The sequence below is a fragment of the Haemaphysalis longicornis genome, unplaced genomic scaffold, assembly GCF_048455015.1.
Source record: "Haemaphysalis longicornis isolate Haplotype H1 unplaced genomic scaffold, Haemaphysalis longicornis Haplotype H1 scaffold_7, whole genome shotgun sequence".
Lineage (NCBI taxonomy): Eukaryota > Metazoa > Arthropoda > Arachnida > Ixodida > Ixodidae > Haemaphysalis > Haemaphysalis longicornis.
The window spans coordinates 103920690-103940766 of NW_027526422.1; the positions used below are offsets into that span (position 1 = coordinate 103920690).

General features: G+C 47.9%; 1 protein-coding gene across 1 annotated transcript in view; it reads left to right on the forward strand.

Moving 5' to 3' along the window:
* The first annotated feature begins 4881 nt into the window (after positions 1–4881).
* The window catches only part of LOC144146758 (ras-related protein Rab-34-like), a 37278-nt gene continuing 22082 nt past the window's right edge, over positions 4882–20077 (forward strand). The window contains exons 1-2 of the mRNA XM_077678682.1: positions 4882–5999; positions 18523–18614. Coding sequence (XP_077534808.1) covers positions 5955–5999; positions 18523–18614 — 137 coding nt within the window. The 5' untranslated portion in view covers positions 4882–5954. The remainder of the gene's footprint in view (positions 6000–18522; positions 18615–20077) is intronic.

Consider the following 20077-nt stretch of genomic DNA (forward strand, 5'->3'; position numbering starts at 1 on the left):
GGCGTTCCCTACGCAGTCGTCTACCATCATTGGTGGAGAAGAGGAAAACGCTAAAACGTATGAACAACGAGCATGCAGACCACTACCAACCAACTCTAGAGAGTCGTACAGTTCCTCTGAAGATAACACCGGAGTGTGTCATATTATCTAGGGAGAAGACTGCTTTCCTCTATCCAAGCAAGCGGAATAGGAAACACTCATTATTAGGCTTGGAAAGAAAACATCAGCGCTGGGGGTCATAAAATTGTTTTGCTTTGAAAACAGCTCGTTTGAATGTAGTGCAAAAAAAAAAAAAAACGCTTCCATTAGGAGCAATGGAAGTGTTTGGGCTCTTTGTTCATACTTCATACAGAAACAGTGCTTAAGGCGGGGCACACAGAAAGATGCAACGCGCACATAGCGTTATGTGTGAGTTGCCTATTTCTTTTTGTCCCGTCTTTAGCGCTGTTTTTGTATCCGGTAGGAGCCCAAGCATTGGTAGCAGTGGGGAATTCCAAACTGTGTGCAACTCCACGCTGAGGTATGAGAAGTAAAAAATAAATCAACGCGTGCGAACCAATTAGTGTCATTGAGTGTGAATTTTTATGACTTCTCATCCACTTTTAAAAATAAGTGCAGGACGCTATTGAAAACACAAATGTTTCTGTGGTAACTCGGTAACCTGTGTCTCCATACAATCTACTTGAGGTGTTTGATGGGCTCGCAAAAGGGGATCCAAAAAACATTGAATTACTTCGATATCTGCCGAAATACATCGCCTATAGGATGAACCTCAGTACAAATTATATCTTTTGGGTGTGTGGGCTTATTATGGTTTACGTTTTTGTATCTGCTTATGTGTTTGTTACTTGTAAGCGAATGAGAATTTCTTTATGAGGGTAAGGCTCATAATACAACAAGAACAACAACAACAACAACAAAGTAGTTTATTTACCCGCCGCGGTGGCTCAGTGGCTAAGGCGTTGCGCTGCTGAGCACGAGGTCGCGGGTTCGATTCCCGGCCGCGGCGGCCGCTTTTCTGATGGAGGCGAAAAGCAAAAACGCCCGTGTGTACGAGATTTCGGCGCACGTTAAAGATCCCCAGGTGGTCAAAATTAATCCGGAGCCCTCCACTACGGCGCGCCTCGTCGCCTGCGTTGCGTCGGCGCGTTAAACCATACAATCAATCAAAAGTAGTTTATTTCATAGAAAAACATCACAAAAGAGAGAGAGAAAAAGTAAAGGAAAGGCAGGAATGTTAACCAGGCTACGGCCTAGTATGCTATCCTGCACGGGGGAAAGGGGAACAATGAGGAAAAAGAGGAAAACAGAAAAAGAAGGGGAAAGGTACGGACAGAGCGTGGAGTGGTGTGCCCAGCGGTAGGACACTAAAGACATTGTCTAAAGTTCAGACAGTTCGTAGAGAGTAGTCTTGCGCTACAGTCTCTTGTGCAATTCCGTCGTTTTGAGGAAACACAGGAGCGCTTTTGTCGCCTTGTCCGCAGACGACGGAGAAGGCCAGTGGCCCAGGATTGTCTCCTCAGAGAACGGGCGCCGAGAGTCTAACTTTCGTAGAGTCGCAGAGAGCTGGCGGCGTTCGGTTGAAAACCGTGGACAATTGCAGAGGACATGTCGTATGGTCTCTGGTGTTCCACAGACTTCGCACGCCTCACTGGCTGCCATTCCAATCAAATAGGAGTAAGCATTTGTGAATGCGACTCCAAGCCAGAGGCGACAAAGAATGGTTGCATCAGATCGTGGGAGGCCGAATGGGAGGGGGCGCTGAAGATGGGGGTCCAGGGCATGGATACGAGCGCTAGTGAACTCTTGGGTGCTCCATTTCGATAGCGTGGTCTCCCGAGCAAGTTTTCGGAGAGTCCTAGCGGCGTCCGTCCTGGATAACGGAGTAGATATGGTCTCCGTTTTTTGGTGTGCCAAGCGTGCGGCAGCGTCCGCACTTTCGTTTCCGACAATGCCGCAATGACTGGGAAGCCACTGAAAGGCAATGTCATGACCCGCTTGGGTGGCACGGTCGTACAATAGTCTTATCTCGGCCAGCAGCTGTTCATGAGGTCCACGGCACAGGGCTGACTGGAGCGATTGAAGCGCAGGTTCTGCCGGCGCCGTCGTTATACCACGAATGTCCATGTCCACAGGATTTAAAATAGCCCATCTCACCACTTCCACGGCTGCAGAACTTGCCGCCATCCGCTGTGCCCTTCATACCGTTGAACAAACTTCATGCCGAAGATGGGCGATCTTCTGCGACTCAAAACATCACAAAAACATGTTGATAAGGCACCTGGATCCATAGCCTGTACGGCTAGTATTGGATCCATTACAGAAATATTTTCAAAAATACAATCCTGGGCAAAAATGGTTGATTGTCGCACACAAGGAAAATAATTGGCAGCAATTAAGTTACATTGTTTAGTGTTTGTACATTTGTGTTTCTTACATTCAAGTTAACGATTCTGGTTTATTGTACTTGAATTCTGAAGTAATGTTTTAGGGACGGCAACATATTTGGTATTGTTTTGATGGAGTTTGGTATGCTATTCCATATTTTTGCTCCCATGAAGGACAAGAGGCGCTGACCATATACATTATGCACTATTGGTAGGTTAAGATTTTTGTGATACCGTACTTTCTGGTAAATGTTCATGGTCATGTTTTTGTCTTCATTTGCAGAAATATTCTGAGCTACTTTGTTGAAAGTGATTAGTGCACAGCTTCAAGGCTTCCCTTTTTGCAATGTGCCACCAGTTACTATGATATAAATGTTGAATGCATTAAATGAATTGATGTATCAACGTGAGAAGGGGGCCGGTTCCCCGTCAGGTGGTTTTCGCCTTTAGCGCTGCAGTCTCCTGATAGTTAGACATGTATACTGTTGGAGATTTAAATAAAGAGAGAAAAAAATATTGCTACACCCGGGCGTCGCCGGGTGGTGTCGCTAGTGTAGCTAAAAACGCCTTTCCGCGTATATAGCTGCGTGAACATTATTCGTTCCACCAAAGGCTATAGGAGATGCAGACTTCTTGGACAGGACCTCGACGAAGACTGCCTGGAGTGGTAAGGGCTGAGCAAAGAGCTCTGGCCCCTTCAGCTCAATTTTTCGTGGCCCGAGATGAAATGGTGTCTAAAAGAGATTTGTAACGTATCACACTTCACAAAACCGCGGCTTTGCCGATCGACAGAAAGTACAGGACACGCTGTAACAGACACCATTAGTGTACGGTCCCTACACCGATGGTTGTTCGGTTTCGGGTTTTATGTATTATTAAAATGGGCAAGTAGAGCTAGGGTGCTCTTTTTCAAACCGATAATTGCCATCGCGAAATTTGAGTTTCTTAGGGTTAAATATATAGAGATGTACTGAGTAATACACTCAGCTTGTTTTATTTATTTTATTTATAAAATACTGCAGGCCACAACGAATTCCCAAGAAGGAGTGGGGCTGGCTGTTACAACGATAAGGATATGACCAGTTACATAGTCGTACAGGCGTAGAGAAAAAAAAATCAGATTAAAAAAAAAATATATCAGAAGGTATCGCGTGAGGTTCTTAACTAGAACTCATTAAATTTGGTGTTTGTTTCAAGCTTGTAATCCGGGGGACATCAGAGTTTTCTAGCAAATACTTCCGAAAATTTGGTGTCTCTGTGGAAATGAACCAGTATTGATGAATGTAAAAAAGCATTTATAACTTCTACTAAATAAAACATTTTATTCACAAAAAGCTGGTAAACGATTTTTTTACACATCCTTCTGTACATACATAATCATCTGCGTGCGCACCATGTCGGTCTCCATTCGAGACCTGTCCGATCGAATCGAGACCTGTCCGATCTCATCCGGGAAAAAGTTTTCTCGACCTCACACTATCAGTTAGCTAGGCGCAACGATGTCGGTGCAGCATTTGGCAGCCTGGGGTAGCGTGCGGTAAAATCATTCCACTGCCAAATGAGTTCGAAAGCTGAGCTTAGTGGGGCTTGCTTCCAGCAAGTACTGGTTGAGAACGGCGGACCGTCAGCCCACAATTGTGCACATAGCTACTTTGAAAAGGTTCATTCGGGGACAAACCGGGTTTAATCCGATTCTCCTGAATCGTGTTCGAAGCGTAAAAATCGGCGAAAATTGGGTTTTACCCGAAAACGAACAATCGTACCAATACTCTCCGTCAACAGCCCACCAGGAAGGAACTGAAGCACTCCGGGAACAGATAGTGGAATCGGAAACAGATGGCTTTTCTCTGATATAGACAAAGAAATCCACAAATATGTTTATAATTGTTGACTGTAATCCAATCCAACAAGCCAAGACCGCAGGAATCCATCCGGAAGCCCCCAGGAGTAAGTTTCGGCCTGCTCCTTTTACTTCCTTTTTATTTCACACGTGTCCTATGCATGCTACAAAAATCGCTTGCCGACTTGCGGCGAGGGAGCGACACAATGAGACCGTCTCTCACGAGTGTTGCCAACCAGTTCGCGTCTCTTTTGTTTCCGCGAAAACAACGGCCGGTTGGCCCACAATTAGGGCGGCGCGTGCGAGCTTCACCGCGGTACACACCACGCGGGACCTTGGCGCATTTCCCCAACGAACTGACGCGCTAGCGCTATGTCCTCGGAAGCGCCCAAGCGCACCCGTCCCACCACGGCGCTGCGTGCTCGTCGGGCCATGTCTAGAACTCCGCTCTAACTTTCTTTCTGCACCTGAAACCCCGTGACGCATCGTATCGACCTCGAGGAACAGATCGATTTTCCGCCGGAAGAATGCTTTACACTCTCCGGCACCGGCAATCTCTCTTAATGGGTTACTATGTGCACCAGATCCGTTGCCAAGGTCGCGGTCGAAGCGCCAAAAATACGAGCGCGAGAGGCGACCGTGGCAGACGACGTTGAAGGCGCGCAGACGACCGCGTGTTGCGCAGCGGGCGCGTCGCCTGCTTCGCGTCGTCTGCGTCGCTTGGCGCGCCTTCGGTTTCGCATTCGGCCGCGCGACGTCGGCTGCTCGATCCCAAAATAAGGCCCGCGCGTTGTGCTTCCCGTTCAGCAAATAGGCGCGCATTAAATGCCAGCCCTTTCAATACGTCGCGCCTCTGAAGTGTGCCAGAGCCGAGCGACAAATAATGGGTGGACGACGCTAAGGGGCGCAGAAAGGCGACGCGAGGAGGAAGGGCGTCGTCTGCTCGTCTTTTCTCCACTGGGCAGGCGTGCTGCGTGCCAAGACGGGAGGGGGGGCGGCCGCCGGATGCTCGTCGAGAGGCCCTCCCTGGCGCCAAAATTAAACCTTTTGTTACGCTGTTTAGCTTAGCGTGCCCGCCATAGCAGCCGCCGCGGCCGTGGCAGCAGAGACGAACCCGCACCGGCGGCGTTGTGAGCCTCTCCACCCATCGCGCTCGGGCGGCGTTGTTGTCGGCGTCGCTTGAACCGTGACGATCCGCGGAAAGGGACGACGCGCTATGCGTCACTCGCAGGCACTGCCCCGGAATCTGTGAATGTTCCCTGACGCAGGTGGAACAATTCGTCCGAACCCCCCTCCTCTCTCTTATCCAACCGGCCCTTACCCTACGTACGACTCAGAGGGAGCCCCCGCTCTCCCCCGCGCATTCGGAAACAAGGAGACAGCTGAGTAGGAGATTGCTCTCTTGCAGGCGCAGGTCATACCTGTTCGGCGCTACGCTTGCTCCCGGAGGATAGCGCCGCGCGAACACGCTCCCTCTCCGCGTAGCAAGGACGCGGAAAACCCCCCTTTTGCTCGTCGTTTAAATGGGCGACGGGGGCAACGCGTAGATACCGGACGGCGAGAGGGGCGCGAGCGGTGGTCTTTTGTTTTGTGCGCGGTGGTTGGAGTCTCCGGCGCGAGGAACCCTAGTAGCGTCGCTGTCTTCCGTGGTGTTGTTTTGTCGCCGAGTTGGTGCTTGAAGGCTTCGGCGCGAGCTGAGCCCTTCGGCCGAAAACGCGGCCGCTCCGATGAGGATTGACAGCGAGGGATCCGGGATTGAGCACTTTCCTCAGGTGAGCAAGGGGTTGTCGCTTTTTCATCGAATGTCTGCGGAACTGAAAATTGAAAAAAAAAAGAGAAAAAAATACAGTTGTGAAGCCCAAGGAGGAATTCATGAACCAAAAATGGGATGGAATTAATGCGTGCTCGGATATATTATTCTCAACTGGTGAGTTTTGAATCTTGAGCATTACGTAGCCATCCGTGCACCTGGAATATGAGATGTAGCGGTCGATAATGACGAGTTTAATCTTACTTTTACTCTGGCTTTATTGAGCCTGCATCAAATGGGGGAGCAAAAAATATATATATACAGAGGAGAAACGTCGCCTCACGTTTACAGCAGGCAGAATCGTTTTCAGGAAGAGCAGACGTATACAGTGCGCAACGCACCCTTGTCTATAACACTGAGTTCAACTTCAACTAGTTACGTCTCAAAACAGCTGACTCAAAATTATCAAAAAAAAAAAACAAAAAAAAACGTTGAGGTCAAAATATATGGTTAATACATCAAAATGACACAATATTTTTCTTCAAATGCTTTTCGGCCGAGGCAAGATCAGGCTATAAGTACGAAACCTGTGTTATAGACAAGTGCGTTGCCCTCTGTACATCAATACACCTGCGCGTCATAAAAAAAAAAAAAGATTTTTACAACCATAATCTGATGTATGAACAGCTGTATCGTTTGAAGTGCAATGCCGTGGATTTTTTGCTTTCGAACATTTCGCGCGAACTAAACTGTTGGTGGCTGCTGCGGGGGTTTTGTATCTCGTAAGAGTAGCTCTTGCGTTTCAGGTTCATGTGCCGCTGTTTCATTCGGTTCCGAAGTTACGCGAATATTTCAATGTTAATGCGCGCTCAAAATCTCACGTGAGCCTCACAAACCTTTACAGCCACTCAGGTTACTTTAGGAGCAGCAAAACCTATTCTGTGTGCGTGTGTACGGGCCCTGTTTATTTGTGTTTGACAAAGTGTTTGCTACAACATATAACTGTCGTAACTGTTATCCCTTTGAGTATGAAGTGTAGCCATAAATGCTTCTCAAATATTTACAATGTGCGTATACTTTCCATATACTTTCCAACTTATACAAGCTTTATCGCGGCGCAAAACAATGGTCTTGGCAAGATAAGAACCAAACCATGTTACAATAGGTGGGAAACAGCGGCCTCCTCATGCAGGCCACTCCACCACTAGCAACGTAAAATGCCACCAAAACAAAAGTTTTCTCTGCCTTTTTTTGGGTTGCTAGAAAAATGCAAATGTAAATAAAAGCCGCCGCATGTGACGGAAGGGAGCAGAAAGAACGGCTGTATAGGAATGCTTTTACCGATCGCGCTTGCTTGCACGAGTGATGCCGGCGGAATAACTTGTCCGTTATCAGCTAACACAAATGTCACCGATATTTTGCCCGCCACGGTCGGGAATACAATACGTACAAGGAATAGATCTGAGCAGCAGGCGTGCGACATAGCATCGCGTGTCCACACCGAAGTCGCTGCGACCGATAAGCCCACTCTGGCTCTCTCCCTCGCCGCACAACACTCGTCGCACTTCAACCACTCACGGTAGCCTGAAAGGGACCCTGAAATACTTCGGATAAACGCTTTCACTCTTTCCTCCGCATCGGAAAGCATTGGGAAAGATATAGTTATCACCAGCACGGGGCGGTTGCGTGACATCCTCGTCGCAGCAGATACGCCTTCAGTTTCTGCTTTACTTTTTTTTAAAGTGGCTATCGAATGCGTTCATCGCTGCAATCGAAGGAAATACTGCCAATTGCTGCTACACTGTTGTAATGGCACAATTCCAGCGCTCGAAGAACGCCAACAGCGGGAAGGAGAGAAAAATTGTTTGAGCAAATTCCTGAGTTATCTGATGGGCATAGATCAGTAATTTTTGGCTGAGGAACTTTGCGACCCCCTAATCTAAGTACTGGATGGGTTGATTGACTACGTTCTGCAAGCATTTTAAGGCTTCGAAAAAAAGTGTTGCAGGGTCCCTTGAAGTCCAATTCTGCGAAAAAGCGGCGTGGTCCGGTACATAAGGTGGCCGCCGCTCTAAAGCGCAAAAAAAAAAAAAAAAAAACACTTCCGATATTGTCGGAGTGCGTGCGGAAGTGCGCAGGTAGATTAATTTTTCATGAGTTAGATCAAGCAGTTGGAAAATAAAATAAGTGCATTTGAGAGAGAGGGAGCGATCATTAATGAAGTCATGTGATCTTAGCCGGGCTAACATGCCTAGCTTGCTTTGCCAGATGACTGTGGTGACAGCGATAGTGATGATGGGGATGATGTTAAAGAAGCTGATGCACACGAATGCGTTCAGTCATTTACACAGACTGGTCAGGACCTGTATGCTGCAGGTACGCGATCACAGCTTTCCTGGCCAGTTTAAGCCCGTTTGGGAGATTTAGTTAATGTGAGAAGCGAACCAGGGTCTTCAGAGTAGGATTATAGTGCGTTACCAGCGCGTTTCATCCGTACCTTGCCGTAGTGGCGGAACTAGAGAAAGCATACCACGTGCGGTACTGACGTCATGTCACGTGGCAGGCGAACGTGGCGGCACTTGAGTATGACAGGTGTGGCGTGAAGCGTCGCCGGCCTGTCTAAGTTGTTCACGCCAAGAGACGAAGAAATGAATTCGAAGGAGGAGTCCGAAACACAGTGTAGGGTTAAGGACAGGAAAGTAGCCTATGATTAGTATCGCCATGAAAAGCCACAACGTCGCAAAGCGAAAACGTCCACGTGCTCTAGGTTTTGCCGCACGTTAAAGATCCCAAGGTGGTCAAAATTAATCGTAGCCCTCCATTATACGGCGCGCCTCATCGCCTGTGTAGCGTCGGCGCGTTAAACCTCACAATCAATCAATCAATCAATCAATCAATCAATCAATCAATCAATCAATCAATCAATCAATCAATCAATCAATCAATCAATCAATCAATCAATCAATAAAAGCCACAAGGCTAGCTTTTGCCTTCAGGGAACGTAAGGAGACTGAAGTGCTTCGATTTATTTGTTCCCCCAGTTGTGCGCTAATAATTACGTCAAAAGACAGTTATTCTCAAGACGCAGCAATGCGTTTTCACAGCGTGTGTTATACATCTGTGGTATTCCCGCAAATTTAAGAAAAGTCGTTGAAGGGCAACCGCAATTTTATGGCGTATGCGGTTCGATTACAATTTTGCAACGCAACATGTGTTTCGTACAACAAACTGTCGCCTATTTCTGGCCGGGGTGAGTTGTTTGAGTGCAATTAAATCACCTACGGGGCAGAAGCTTGCATCGTTATTAAAGGGTTCAACTTAAATTGAGGATGACTCAGCGAGTAATGGAACGGAAGATGATAGGTGTTACGTAGATGGACAAGAAGAGAGTGAAGTGGGTCAGGGAACAAACGCGCGCTAAGGACATATTAGTAGAAACTAAGATGAAGAAATAGGCGTGGGCGGGGCATGTAATGCGAAGGCAAGATAACCGTTGGTCATTAAGGGAAACAGAGTGGATCCCCAGAGAAGGCAAGCGTGGCAGGGGGCAGCAGAAAGTTTAGATGGGGGATGAGATCAACAAGTTTGCGGGGATAGATTGGTCGCAGTAAGCACAGGACCTGAATAATTGGGAATCTATGGGAGAGGCCTTTGCCCTGCAGTGGGCGCAGACAGGCTGCTGCTACTGATGATGATATAAATTGCCATGAACTGAATCGAGCCGTCGTCAGTATTACCGAAAGTTCATGACACCGCTCTCACCGATAAAGTGTATAGGTCTCCAACAAATGAGCACGGACTCGCCGAAAAAAGGTGTAAGCGGTTCGGAGTGCTCAGACTTAACCCTCTCCGCTGGCTTCAAAGAAGTCACTCGCGCGTTTCGTTAACCTGTGGAGGCGTTGAAACGGCTCGGAGCGCAGCTTATGGGTTACCTTTCGTTTTCAACCCCGCGAAACGGGCACGCGGCGGGGGTCCGTATATTTAAAGAGCGTGGGTCGGTCGCGCCGAGTGCGTGCATTTTCAGCCGCGCTCAGAGCACGCAAACTTGGCCGCACTATCGTCTGCCGTAGCTGCGTTTCGGCAACAGTATACAACACTGCATCCGGCGCAGGCTGGGGAATGCCAGAGTAGACGGTGAAAGGTAATTTACGACTAAGTTTCCAGCTCGAAACGCTTGGGCGCGGAAGTCATAAAGAGGTTTGGAAACGGACCGGCCCGAACACGCACCGTTCCCCTCTTTTGTTGAAATAAACTGAGCCCCGTGCCCGGCTAAACACAAACCGTTTGCCTTTCCAACAAAGGCCCGCCGGTGCGTCGTTATTCTGGACTGTGTAGGGTGCACAGAAAAGGAAAACAACATTGGGAGAAAATTTTCCAGGGTTTCCGCACCGGATAAGAGGTCGACAACGAGAGCTGAATGAACAATGTTCGCACAGTTACGTTCTGGTGCACTTACAACACTGACATTTGTGAACGGAAAAAAAAAATGAAGGAATCGCACACTAACGCGTAAGACTTGAATGTAGCGAAGCTGTACGCGAACTTCGCGACCATCACGACGGTTTAAGTCCACGATTGCAGCCGATTTGCTTCTTCTGCGCTGCCGCAACGACCTTTACTCAATTATGGTTTCTATAGGTGTTAGCTTCCTTCAATTTTTTGTAAGTGATAACCATTTTACATCACCTTAAACGGGCGTACGCTATGGCGTGTCTTTCTCGTTCAGAGCGAGTGTTGAATGTTCAGAGCGACTGTTATATATCCTGGCTCCAGGAAAACTTTTATACGCACGTACCCACATCAATACGTCCGTCACGAAGCACCTCCGCCATAATTCCATACCGTTGGATGTTGCCCACAGCTAACACGTAGGACCCACAGCTTAGGACCCAAAAATAATACAAGGCTGTCGATTAATTTTTTTAAAGCGAAGCTTTCGGGCTCGCACTGATGTCGCCTGCAGTCTAACCAAAACGCACTGCAGAAAAGGCAACTTTCTCTGAACAGGATGATGATCGTGGGTGAGGTGAAGAAAAAAACTGTGGCTGATTCCGCTGTCATAAGAATCGGTAAAACACGAAAGTGAAATTGGCAGCGAAGTCTGCAGCTGAGCATGAGCGGGTCCACGGCTGTCTTGTGGGTGTGCTTGGCGAGCGACGTCCAGCTGGCGGGTCGCTTCGGCAAAGGTGTACTGGGGTCGAATTCTCTAAAACGACGGGGCGTCGTTTTGAAACGACGGGACAGCGCCATGCAAATGCATGTGTTCTGGGGTTGGGGCCGTCGCTTTGGGGTTACCTGCAGGGGCAGTCCCCGCAGAAAAGCGCTGTGGCAAGGGCGCGAAGCGACAAGTGAAACGACGGGGGGGCAGTGGGTGTCGCTTCGAGCCCTTGCCACAGCGCTTTTCTGCGGGGACTGCCCCTGCAGGTAACCCCAAAGCGACGGCCCCAACCCCAGAACACATGCATTTGCATGGCGCTACCCCGTCGTTTCAAAACGACGCCCGTTTTTTAGAGAATTCGGCCCCTGGCGTCATTTCTGTGACGGATATGACGTTGAAATCTTGGTGTATCGTGGCATAAGAGTCTTTCACGTTAATATATACAACCCGAAAACGAACAACCCTAAGTGTAACATACTCGTTAGTACTAAAGCTTGCTTCTCAGCAAGAAGACGCTGTGTCCAGGGGTGCACCCTTTACAGGCCGCTTGTTTCGTTGTATTGGCGTCACTTCCGTGACTGATATGACGTCAGCGAAAGCTTCGTGTATCAGGGAATAAAACACTTTCGTGCTAAAATTAAAACGTTTCCGGTTGCCGGACCCGAACCTGGGTCCCTCTCGTTACGAAGCCACCGTCTATTCAACCACGCCATTCCGAAATGGTCGAAGCAGTTTGTATTCGGAGAGTGGCGCATGGACCTACACAATTAAAGAAATTGATTGATTGATTGTAGGGTTTAACGCGCCGACGCAACGCAGGCGATGGGGCGCGCCGTAGTGGAGGGCTCCGGATTAATTTTGACCACCTGGGGATCTTTAACGTGCGCCGAAATCTCGTACACACGGGCGTTTTTGCTTTTCGCCTCCATCCGAAAAGCGGCCGCCGCGGCCGGGAATCGAACCCGCGACCTCGTGCTCAGCAGCGCAAACAATTAAAGAAATCATGCACCCCTCCGTCTAACGAGGGCGATGGCTGAACTGGAAGTTTTCTTCGGGCGAAATAAAACGGCGAAGGGTCAACGTCAAAGCAGCTGCGTGCGAGTCTAAAGTCAAAGCTTAACGAGTCACAGCCCGAACCGTCTGCAAGTTGAACACCGACGACAGCCAAGGAATCCTTCACGAGGTGACTTCGCGTTATACACGGAGGGGTGCCCGACTTTTTTTTTTACCCATTCTCACATGTGCTTGGCTTATAGAAGGTATAGAAACATGCTGCACCGTAGCTTTCTGTCATCTCGTCTGGTGGTGAACAAATTTTACAAAAATACAGAATTTCCTGATCCCTTGGTTTTGACACCACCACTTCCGTTGGCTTTATCAAACTGGAAGAAGAACACACTATCTTCCAAACGGCACAATTCGGTATTAAGAGCTGCTTAACAAGGAGCGATACAGTGCGAAGCGGATACCCTCATCAAAAGAACTCGAGACTCGCCCCCGTATTCTCAGTCACCACTCGACGGTGCTCACTACTAAGGTGCTTCACGGTGCTCACTACTAAGGAACCCCAAACTTTAATTCCCTCCGTACCAACCCACCATGCCCCTCGCAGGCCTGGTGGCTTACTTTAACCGAAAAATGGTTTACAACAACAAACAACTGCTGCGTGAGGACACTGAACGCCTGCACACGAACGGTTCTTGCATATTTGTAAATCAGTTATTTTTATGCCAACGGGCATTCTATCGCAAAAAAAAATACTTTGAAGCATTGCGTCCTTTTGGTTTAAGAAGCAGCCTCCGTCTGATCAGGACCGGTATTCTCGTGTTTTGTCCGTTTAGTGACCGTTTCAAAAGTGTCCGTTTTGAGTAAGTCCTGATTGGCTAAAAGCGAACGCCCAGATGTGACGCTCGGAGAAGACGATTGGGAGCAGACGATTTTGCGTCGCCTTGTTGTTGTTTCGCTGGCGGAATAATAAAAAAAATAAAAGATATTTTAAAATAGGCTCATTTGTTTAAAATGTGTTTACACGAACAGTTGCGCAAAAGTCGAACCCAAAGCCCGCCTACAACTGGAAGTACGTAACAACACAACGGACGTTTTCAAAACGGAAAAACACGAGAATACGGCTCCAGGTCCCATTTTATTTCACTGTCGAAGGTAGGTCGTAGAAGGCCCCTTGCGGTGCGATGTTCTGGTCACTACGAAGGTCTCCCTAAATTTTCATCATATATACGGATGAATTACGTGCGCCCTTCGTAATGCGGGGCCATGAAGACCTGATAAGGGAGACATAGCATGCCTATCAGCTGGCGATAAGGCGGGGAAGCCGTGCCGGCGGCGGATCCACTCGAGTGGTGCTGGAGGAGGAGGCGATCGACTCTCTCCCACCTCCGAACGCATTCTGAAACACCACTGCTAAAGACGGGAAAATTTGGGCAAGTTGATGGCGCATGCTGACCCACTGTGCGAGCCATCAGGTCAAGTACGAAGGATAGGAAGCACTGATGCGGATACCACTCCTGGCTGTCTACAGTGCATCCCGTTGCGTCCTCCTCCTGGAGGCTATGCCCTGAGAAATCCTCCCGCTCTCCAATTCTAATCCCCTAGGGTCAATCTGGATATAACTACGGGTGGCAGCATTCACTTTCCTAAACGTTACGGAAAGGAAAGCACCTAGCGCCAAACGACATTCTTTTCACCAGCTGCGAAAAAGTACCCGTCGCTCGAACTTCTAAGTTTGAGGGACAGTCTCTCGTTGCTATTCTAACGGCCTGATATCGAGCTCTCGTAATCCTCCACGTTTTTTTTTTTTTGAAGTCGAGTGATTTTTGTGTAAAAATCTTCTCAAAAAATACTTGTTCCCGTTTTTTTTTCCGTAAATGACGGCGGCATGTTTTAGATTACTTTAGGCGCAGTGTGCAGCTTATATCACCGTATTACAGCGAAGCTGTTAGCCTCTCGTTGTTCGGAAAGTTTCGTGTCCTAAACAAAAAAACCAAGGCAGCCGGACACAGCAGCTCTCGCCCAAGATGCGTCAGGATAATCAGGCCTACAGCATAGAGATCAGTATTCGTGTAAAAAAAAAAAACCCAAGACAAGCATAGAAACCGCATGATGGATGATATGGCGCTGGTAAACAATGGGACCCCTCACCCCATGTGTTCTGGTAAACGTTAGGTTTGCAACTTCTCTCAAAAGGGGAGGGGAGTTGACGTAATTCGAGGGCTACGCATGCGTCAGGCTAAGCAGGACCCAGCAGTGCTCACCCAAGACGCCGAGCACATTTGTCAGAACCCAGCATTTGCCGCCAAAGAAGCCGAGCACATTTGTCAGAACCCAGCATTTGCCGCCAAAGACGCTGAGCACATTTGTCATAACCCAGCAGTGCTCACCCAAGACGCCGAGCACATTTGTCAGAACCCAGCATTTGCCGCCAAAGAAGCCGAGTGCAAGCAACAAGCCCGCCGAGACAACGAGGTACATTTCATACCCTCCACCATCATCAGCACGTACAGTGGTTTCAACAGCTGTGCTGGAGATCTACTTTTTCAGAATCCAGCTAATGGATGGATGGCGTCCATCTGAATGACATTCGTTTTGACGCCATCCATTTGGACGGTATCCATAAAGAATGGATGGCATCCATTTGTTAAAATCGATGCTTTGCGCCGTGCAAGAGCCGCCGGTTCTGCACGGTGCATGAAATGGAATGTCGCCACCGGGTGATGGCGAGCGTTCCCTTTCGCCTGGAAAATGCTGACCGCGCAAGTACACCGCCAACAATACACCTGCACGCACAAATTGATTTCTCCTGGCACGTGCCTTTTCGCCATCGACTCCTCCTCTACCGGGTCTGCCCGCTTCCTCGGCGCGGCTCAGTCGTCGAGTTTCGTCACCGGTCGCCCGTGCAAGGGAACGTCCGGAATTGGCGAAACGCGCTTCCGCGCATTGTTGTGCTGCCCGACGGGCCGCCGTGGCAAACATGCGTGCGCGGTGAGACGTGAACGCGGCATCCGCATGCCTCGGTGATGCGGTTCCGCCGAGTTACGCGCGGATATTTTTCAGTGTACGTCGACGAACAAACAGAGAAGGAAAAGAGTCGCACGGGGAGTCGAGTGTTTTGCTTTTTTCGACCTGAACTGGGGGAGCGAATGACAAGATAAGGCGAATCGATCGAAACCCCAAGCATCAAAGAGCCGCCCCAACGTTTGTTTCATTTATCTTTTCTGTGAAGCGCTGTTGAAGAGAGGTCAGGCGGGCAGTCGTAGGAAATTCACGGACAGTGTACGTGCAACACGTGTTCAATCCGCGCTGTACACCGTCTAGGTAACAAGGTACAAGCTTTATCCCAAGGTCCAAAAAAAAAAAAAAAAAGGCGCGTATCTGCTACTTTCGTTGCAAATGTCGACTAAAGACGATAGTCGACTGGCGCCCCTGCCAAGTAAATGCATCCCTTTTCTTTCCCGCTCACCTCTCATGCTGTTCTCGTCCCGTCTAGTTCCTCCCAAGATAATACGCTGGATGTTTGCCCAAGTCAATTTAAATTAACCGCGTTCGACTGCTCCAGGCCGGGTGCCTCGATGCCAGCGCGCGTGTGAATCGAGACACTCTACTCAAACATTTATAAACCGCGTTGCCGTACTCCATGTACCATCCAAGCAGAAGGCGGAACCTATCTAGTCGAACCTTTCGTTACTGTTGCCGTTTGATTTTTTAAAATGGCGCTAGGAGCTATAGTAGCGCGGGCAACAGCAAGCGACGAAGTGAATGTTTTTTTTTTCTGCAGTTGATGCAGTTATCGCAAAATCCAAGCGTCCGTGAATTTTTTAATAAAGGAACACTGCAAATGTGTCGCTTACGTGTTGGTTTCCTGCCTTATATTTGCGTAATGTATTGTTCTTGTTCAACAATGTGGACAAGTATGAACAATTGCCACCGGACTTGGACGTTTAGATTTGTCTGTGGGCATATAAAACTATAGAGGAGCTTCAGGTTCACTTTGGCCGCATGGCTGAATCGAGTCACAGACAGAAAGAACAACATTTCTGCGTTTACGTAGCCCAAAAAAGGCTGTTGTCTCTGAAAATCGTCAATGTTGGAGAAAACAGATTAAGCAGTGCCAACTCCCAAGCCACTCTTGGGGGATTTTTCTATGACGTCACAGCGTCTTGTTCGTGCAATTGGCGGCCGCCGTCAAGAAACATGATTGGGCGATTGCAGTTGGGCCTCTATGTAGTTCCGTTTGAGCGTATACCACGTGACTGCTACGTGCAGTTAATACACTGCCAACTACATTACAGTACTGTCCATATTATGTTACGACAGCGCGAAATGGGAAAGATTTTCTATATTTCTTGTTGCAAAAACAAAAACGTCTTTGTTAGCTGGAAGGAGCTAAGGTAGTCAACTAAGCGTAGTCCTTTCAAACTGAACAAAGTTGTGTTTTGTTGACATGGCACCTTCGAAACAATAACCCCTGGGACATCGACTCCTCGCTTAGTTTGGAAAGCCAAATGGTCAACACGATTACACGGGTCGGTTATCCGAGTTGCGTGGTCCAGGGTTCGTTTTTAAGTGCGGCTTACACACCTCGGCGTCGCGTTCGATTGCTACAATTCGAGCGACTGCGAGGGAGCAACGACATCGGTGATGCGTCAGACTCTCTCTCTCTCTCTCTCTCTCTCTCTCTCTCTCTCTCTCTCTCTCTCTCTCTCTCTCTCTCTCTCTCTCTCTCTCTCTCTCTCTCTCTCTCTCTCTCTCTCTCACTCTCTCTCTCTCTCTCTCTCTCAAATCCCTCCACCTTCACCCTACTCACACGGAATGCCTCGCTGCGCGTCCAACCTGACTGATTGCATTTCGAGCGTTATTTAGAGGCCGTGACTCAACGGTCAATCCGACCCAACCGCGAGGGCCTTCTGCGTCTATTGTTGGCGCGGGAGTGCAAAAGGTGGTTTCGTTTACATCGTACCCTGCAGGGCCGCATGTTCCGGCTGATGTAATAAACCTAACTCTGTGGCAATGCTTCCGGTTACGATTATATTTGTTATTATCCTTTTTATACGTTTTTACTGCCACGTGACACTACTTTCGTGCAACAGGGCTTCGTTTCATTTGATATCCGAGTCAGATTTAGCCACGTCACGGACACTTTTGCCGCCTGTGTTGTGTTTCTTGCATAGCAGGTGCGCGCGTGCTCGAAAAAAATTAAAAAAAGAGACGGTAAAAGGCTGCGCGGCGTCGCACACGCTTTCGCAGTCGCGATGATGTTGATTACGCGTCCCGGTTTGTATTAATCACTGCGGGAAAAGTGCGGAGTCAAGCAAAAAGAAGCAGAAACGAAATGGGTCAGAAAAGCCGAAAAAAAGCCGAAGATAGACGCAAAATAGACCAGAAATGTAACTGGTTTTTAGTTAATAATAAGTGGCATTTTTTTGCCGAGTACCCCCACAGTCAGGACTGTGTAACGCCCTGCATTTCTACAAAAATGGAGAATATCGCGGAAGTTCCGCATGTAATCGCTATAATAGCGTGAATGCAGATAACTGGACGAAAAAAAATTTTGAATAATAATAAATAACACAAATACGAGAAAAATATGGAAAGGAAAATGGCAAACCGTGTAACGTTTGCACGATAAATGCAGATTTTGCGGAAGTTCCACCTGTAATCGTTATATTAGCGTCAACGAGATAATTGGATGAATAAAATTTTCAAACGCTAAAAAATATGAAAAATATAAAAAATTATGGAAAATGGCGAACCGTGTAACTCCCTCCATTTCCACAATATTGTCGTATCGTTAGAGGGAGATAATTGGTCGTACAGGATTTAGAATAACCAAAAAATTGGCTGTAAAAAACTCACACTCATGACAAGCGGCATAAGAATCCTACGCACTAGTAGATAATTCTCTGAATTTCTGCAGAATTTATTTATTTATTTATTTATTTATTTATTTATTTATGAACCTACTTTCACCCGAGGGCATTGCAGTGAAGGGGGAGGTGGATTATTACATGCATAAATATTTGCGTACAAATGGCATCATAAAGGTACTGAGCTCACGAGGAAAACTTGAACGGAAGAAATGGCAACAAGGTAACAAAAACACAGAAAGAAGAAAAGTAAACGTCGTGCGACAGCAGCGCAGTGCTTTAATGCTTTAATGGCAATGTTTTAGTGGCATACAGAGGCAAAAACGCAGTACTACTCACTGAACAAAGGCTGGATAAAGAGTTCAAAGAACCGTTCATCGCATATCGGCCCCATGGCGTGATGCGGAAGGCGATTCCAGTGGTTTGCGGTGCGCGGGACAAAAGAAGATTAATAAAATTACAGGTACGCGCAGCTATGTCAAGAAGGGCATTTTTTCTTCTGTTCGCAGGCGTACTCGTACCTGGACACCCCGTACCCGGAGACCGACTTCCCGCCGGACATCCGCGATGCCTGCCTCAGGAGGAGCGCCGTGGGAGCAGAGTGAGTGCAACATATACACACTACAACGACGACGCTTAGTTGGCTCTACCCTCACTATATCTGTGGGAGTTATCGTTACACCTGAGGCCTAAAATAAGGCCTGCTGAATTCACGCATTGTTAGTAATGTTTCGCGGCCATCCTGCGGCCTAAAATAAGGCCTGCTGAGTTCACGCATTGTTAGTAATGTTTCGCGGCCATACTTCGGCAACGTTGAAGCTGTTCACTCAAATTAGCAGAGCTGACCGTAGGACGGTCAACAATGGCCGATTTTTCAACTCATGAGGTATCTGTTGCTTTCACCTTAAACGGGCCAGGAGACAAAATACGACCATGTTTAAGAAAGCTCGTCTAGCGGGTGTTTGCTTAACGTGGACACGGTACCAAGGCAAACAGCTGTTCGTCCCGTTTGCGTTCGTCGTTTTTCGTCTCCCTTTTTAGCGTCGTTATCACGTCGAAGTTCAACGACCTTGTTCAATTTCAAAGCACTGCTAGCCTTTCGTATCTCACTCAGCGCCATGTCAACCTCGAAGGACGTTTTCTTTAGCCGAAAAATGCAGTATATATTGAAAACTCCCAAATTTCGTTCCGCGGTGACGTAATATGGGCAATATTGACGTAGTATGGGTGAGCATTAAAACTGTTATCAGTGCGCTAAGCTAACCGCACGTGACTAGAGGGTTTAGAGATTAGAGGCCTCAGTAAAACCTCCCAGTCATGTTTTTTTTTTTGGCAATGACTTAGGGCGGCGGCTGGCACTCGCACAAACAAGATAGATCGACCTAAAATGGCTGGGAAGTCGCCACTGAACAATCAATTATCTTTAATATCTCCATTATTTGTTCCAAGTTCGTGATAAAATTAGTAGGCCTACCATTGTTATCCGGACAAAACTGTCTTTTTAATCTACCAAACTCGTATTTTCCCTTCGCTGTTACGGCCTTTAAAACGGCTAGCGGGCCGTACGCGTATAGTTTGAACAATTCGCGCGTGCAACGTAGTAAGAGTAAATAAATAAAGCGGAAACGCAAATCGTCTAGCAGCACCTTCAGCATTTGAATGTAACTAAAAAAAATTGGGGTGGCCGGAAAACTGAGTTCGCTGGCCTCGGCTATAAAGTCGTCCACCAAATTACGCGGCTTCAACGTCAACAAACACTTTTTCCTTTGGCTCTGACGAAGCCCACATTGCCCTGTTGTCTTCTTCGTAGCCGCGAACCCAGGCGCTCAACGTAAGCAAGCTTGAGACGCCGCAGCCGTCTATAATAGTTAGCGCGCCAGACAGTAGAGGAATCGCCGGTGCGGACTATGTATAGCTGGGCGGTTGTTCACCCTGATAGAGAGGTTAGAAAAAACATAACAAAATTTTCCCGCCTGCTACGTCCGTTCGAAATTCAAAAATAGGTATGACCACGTATTGGGGATATGGGAATTTCAACATCAGACGATGTAATGATTGGCAGAA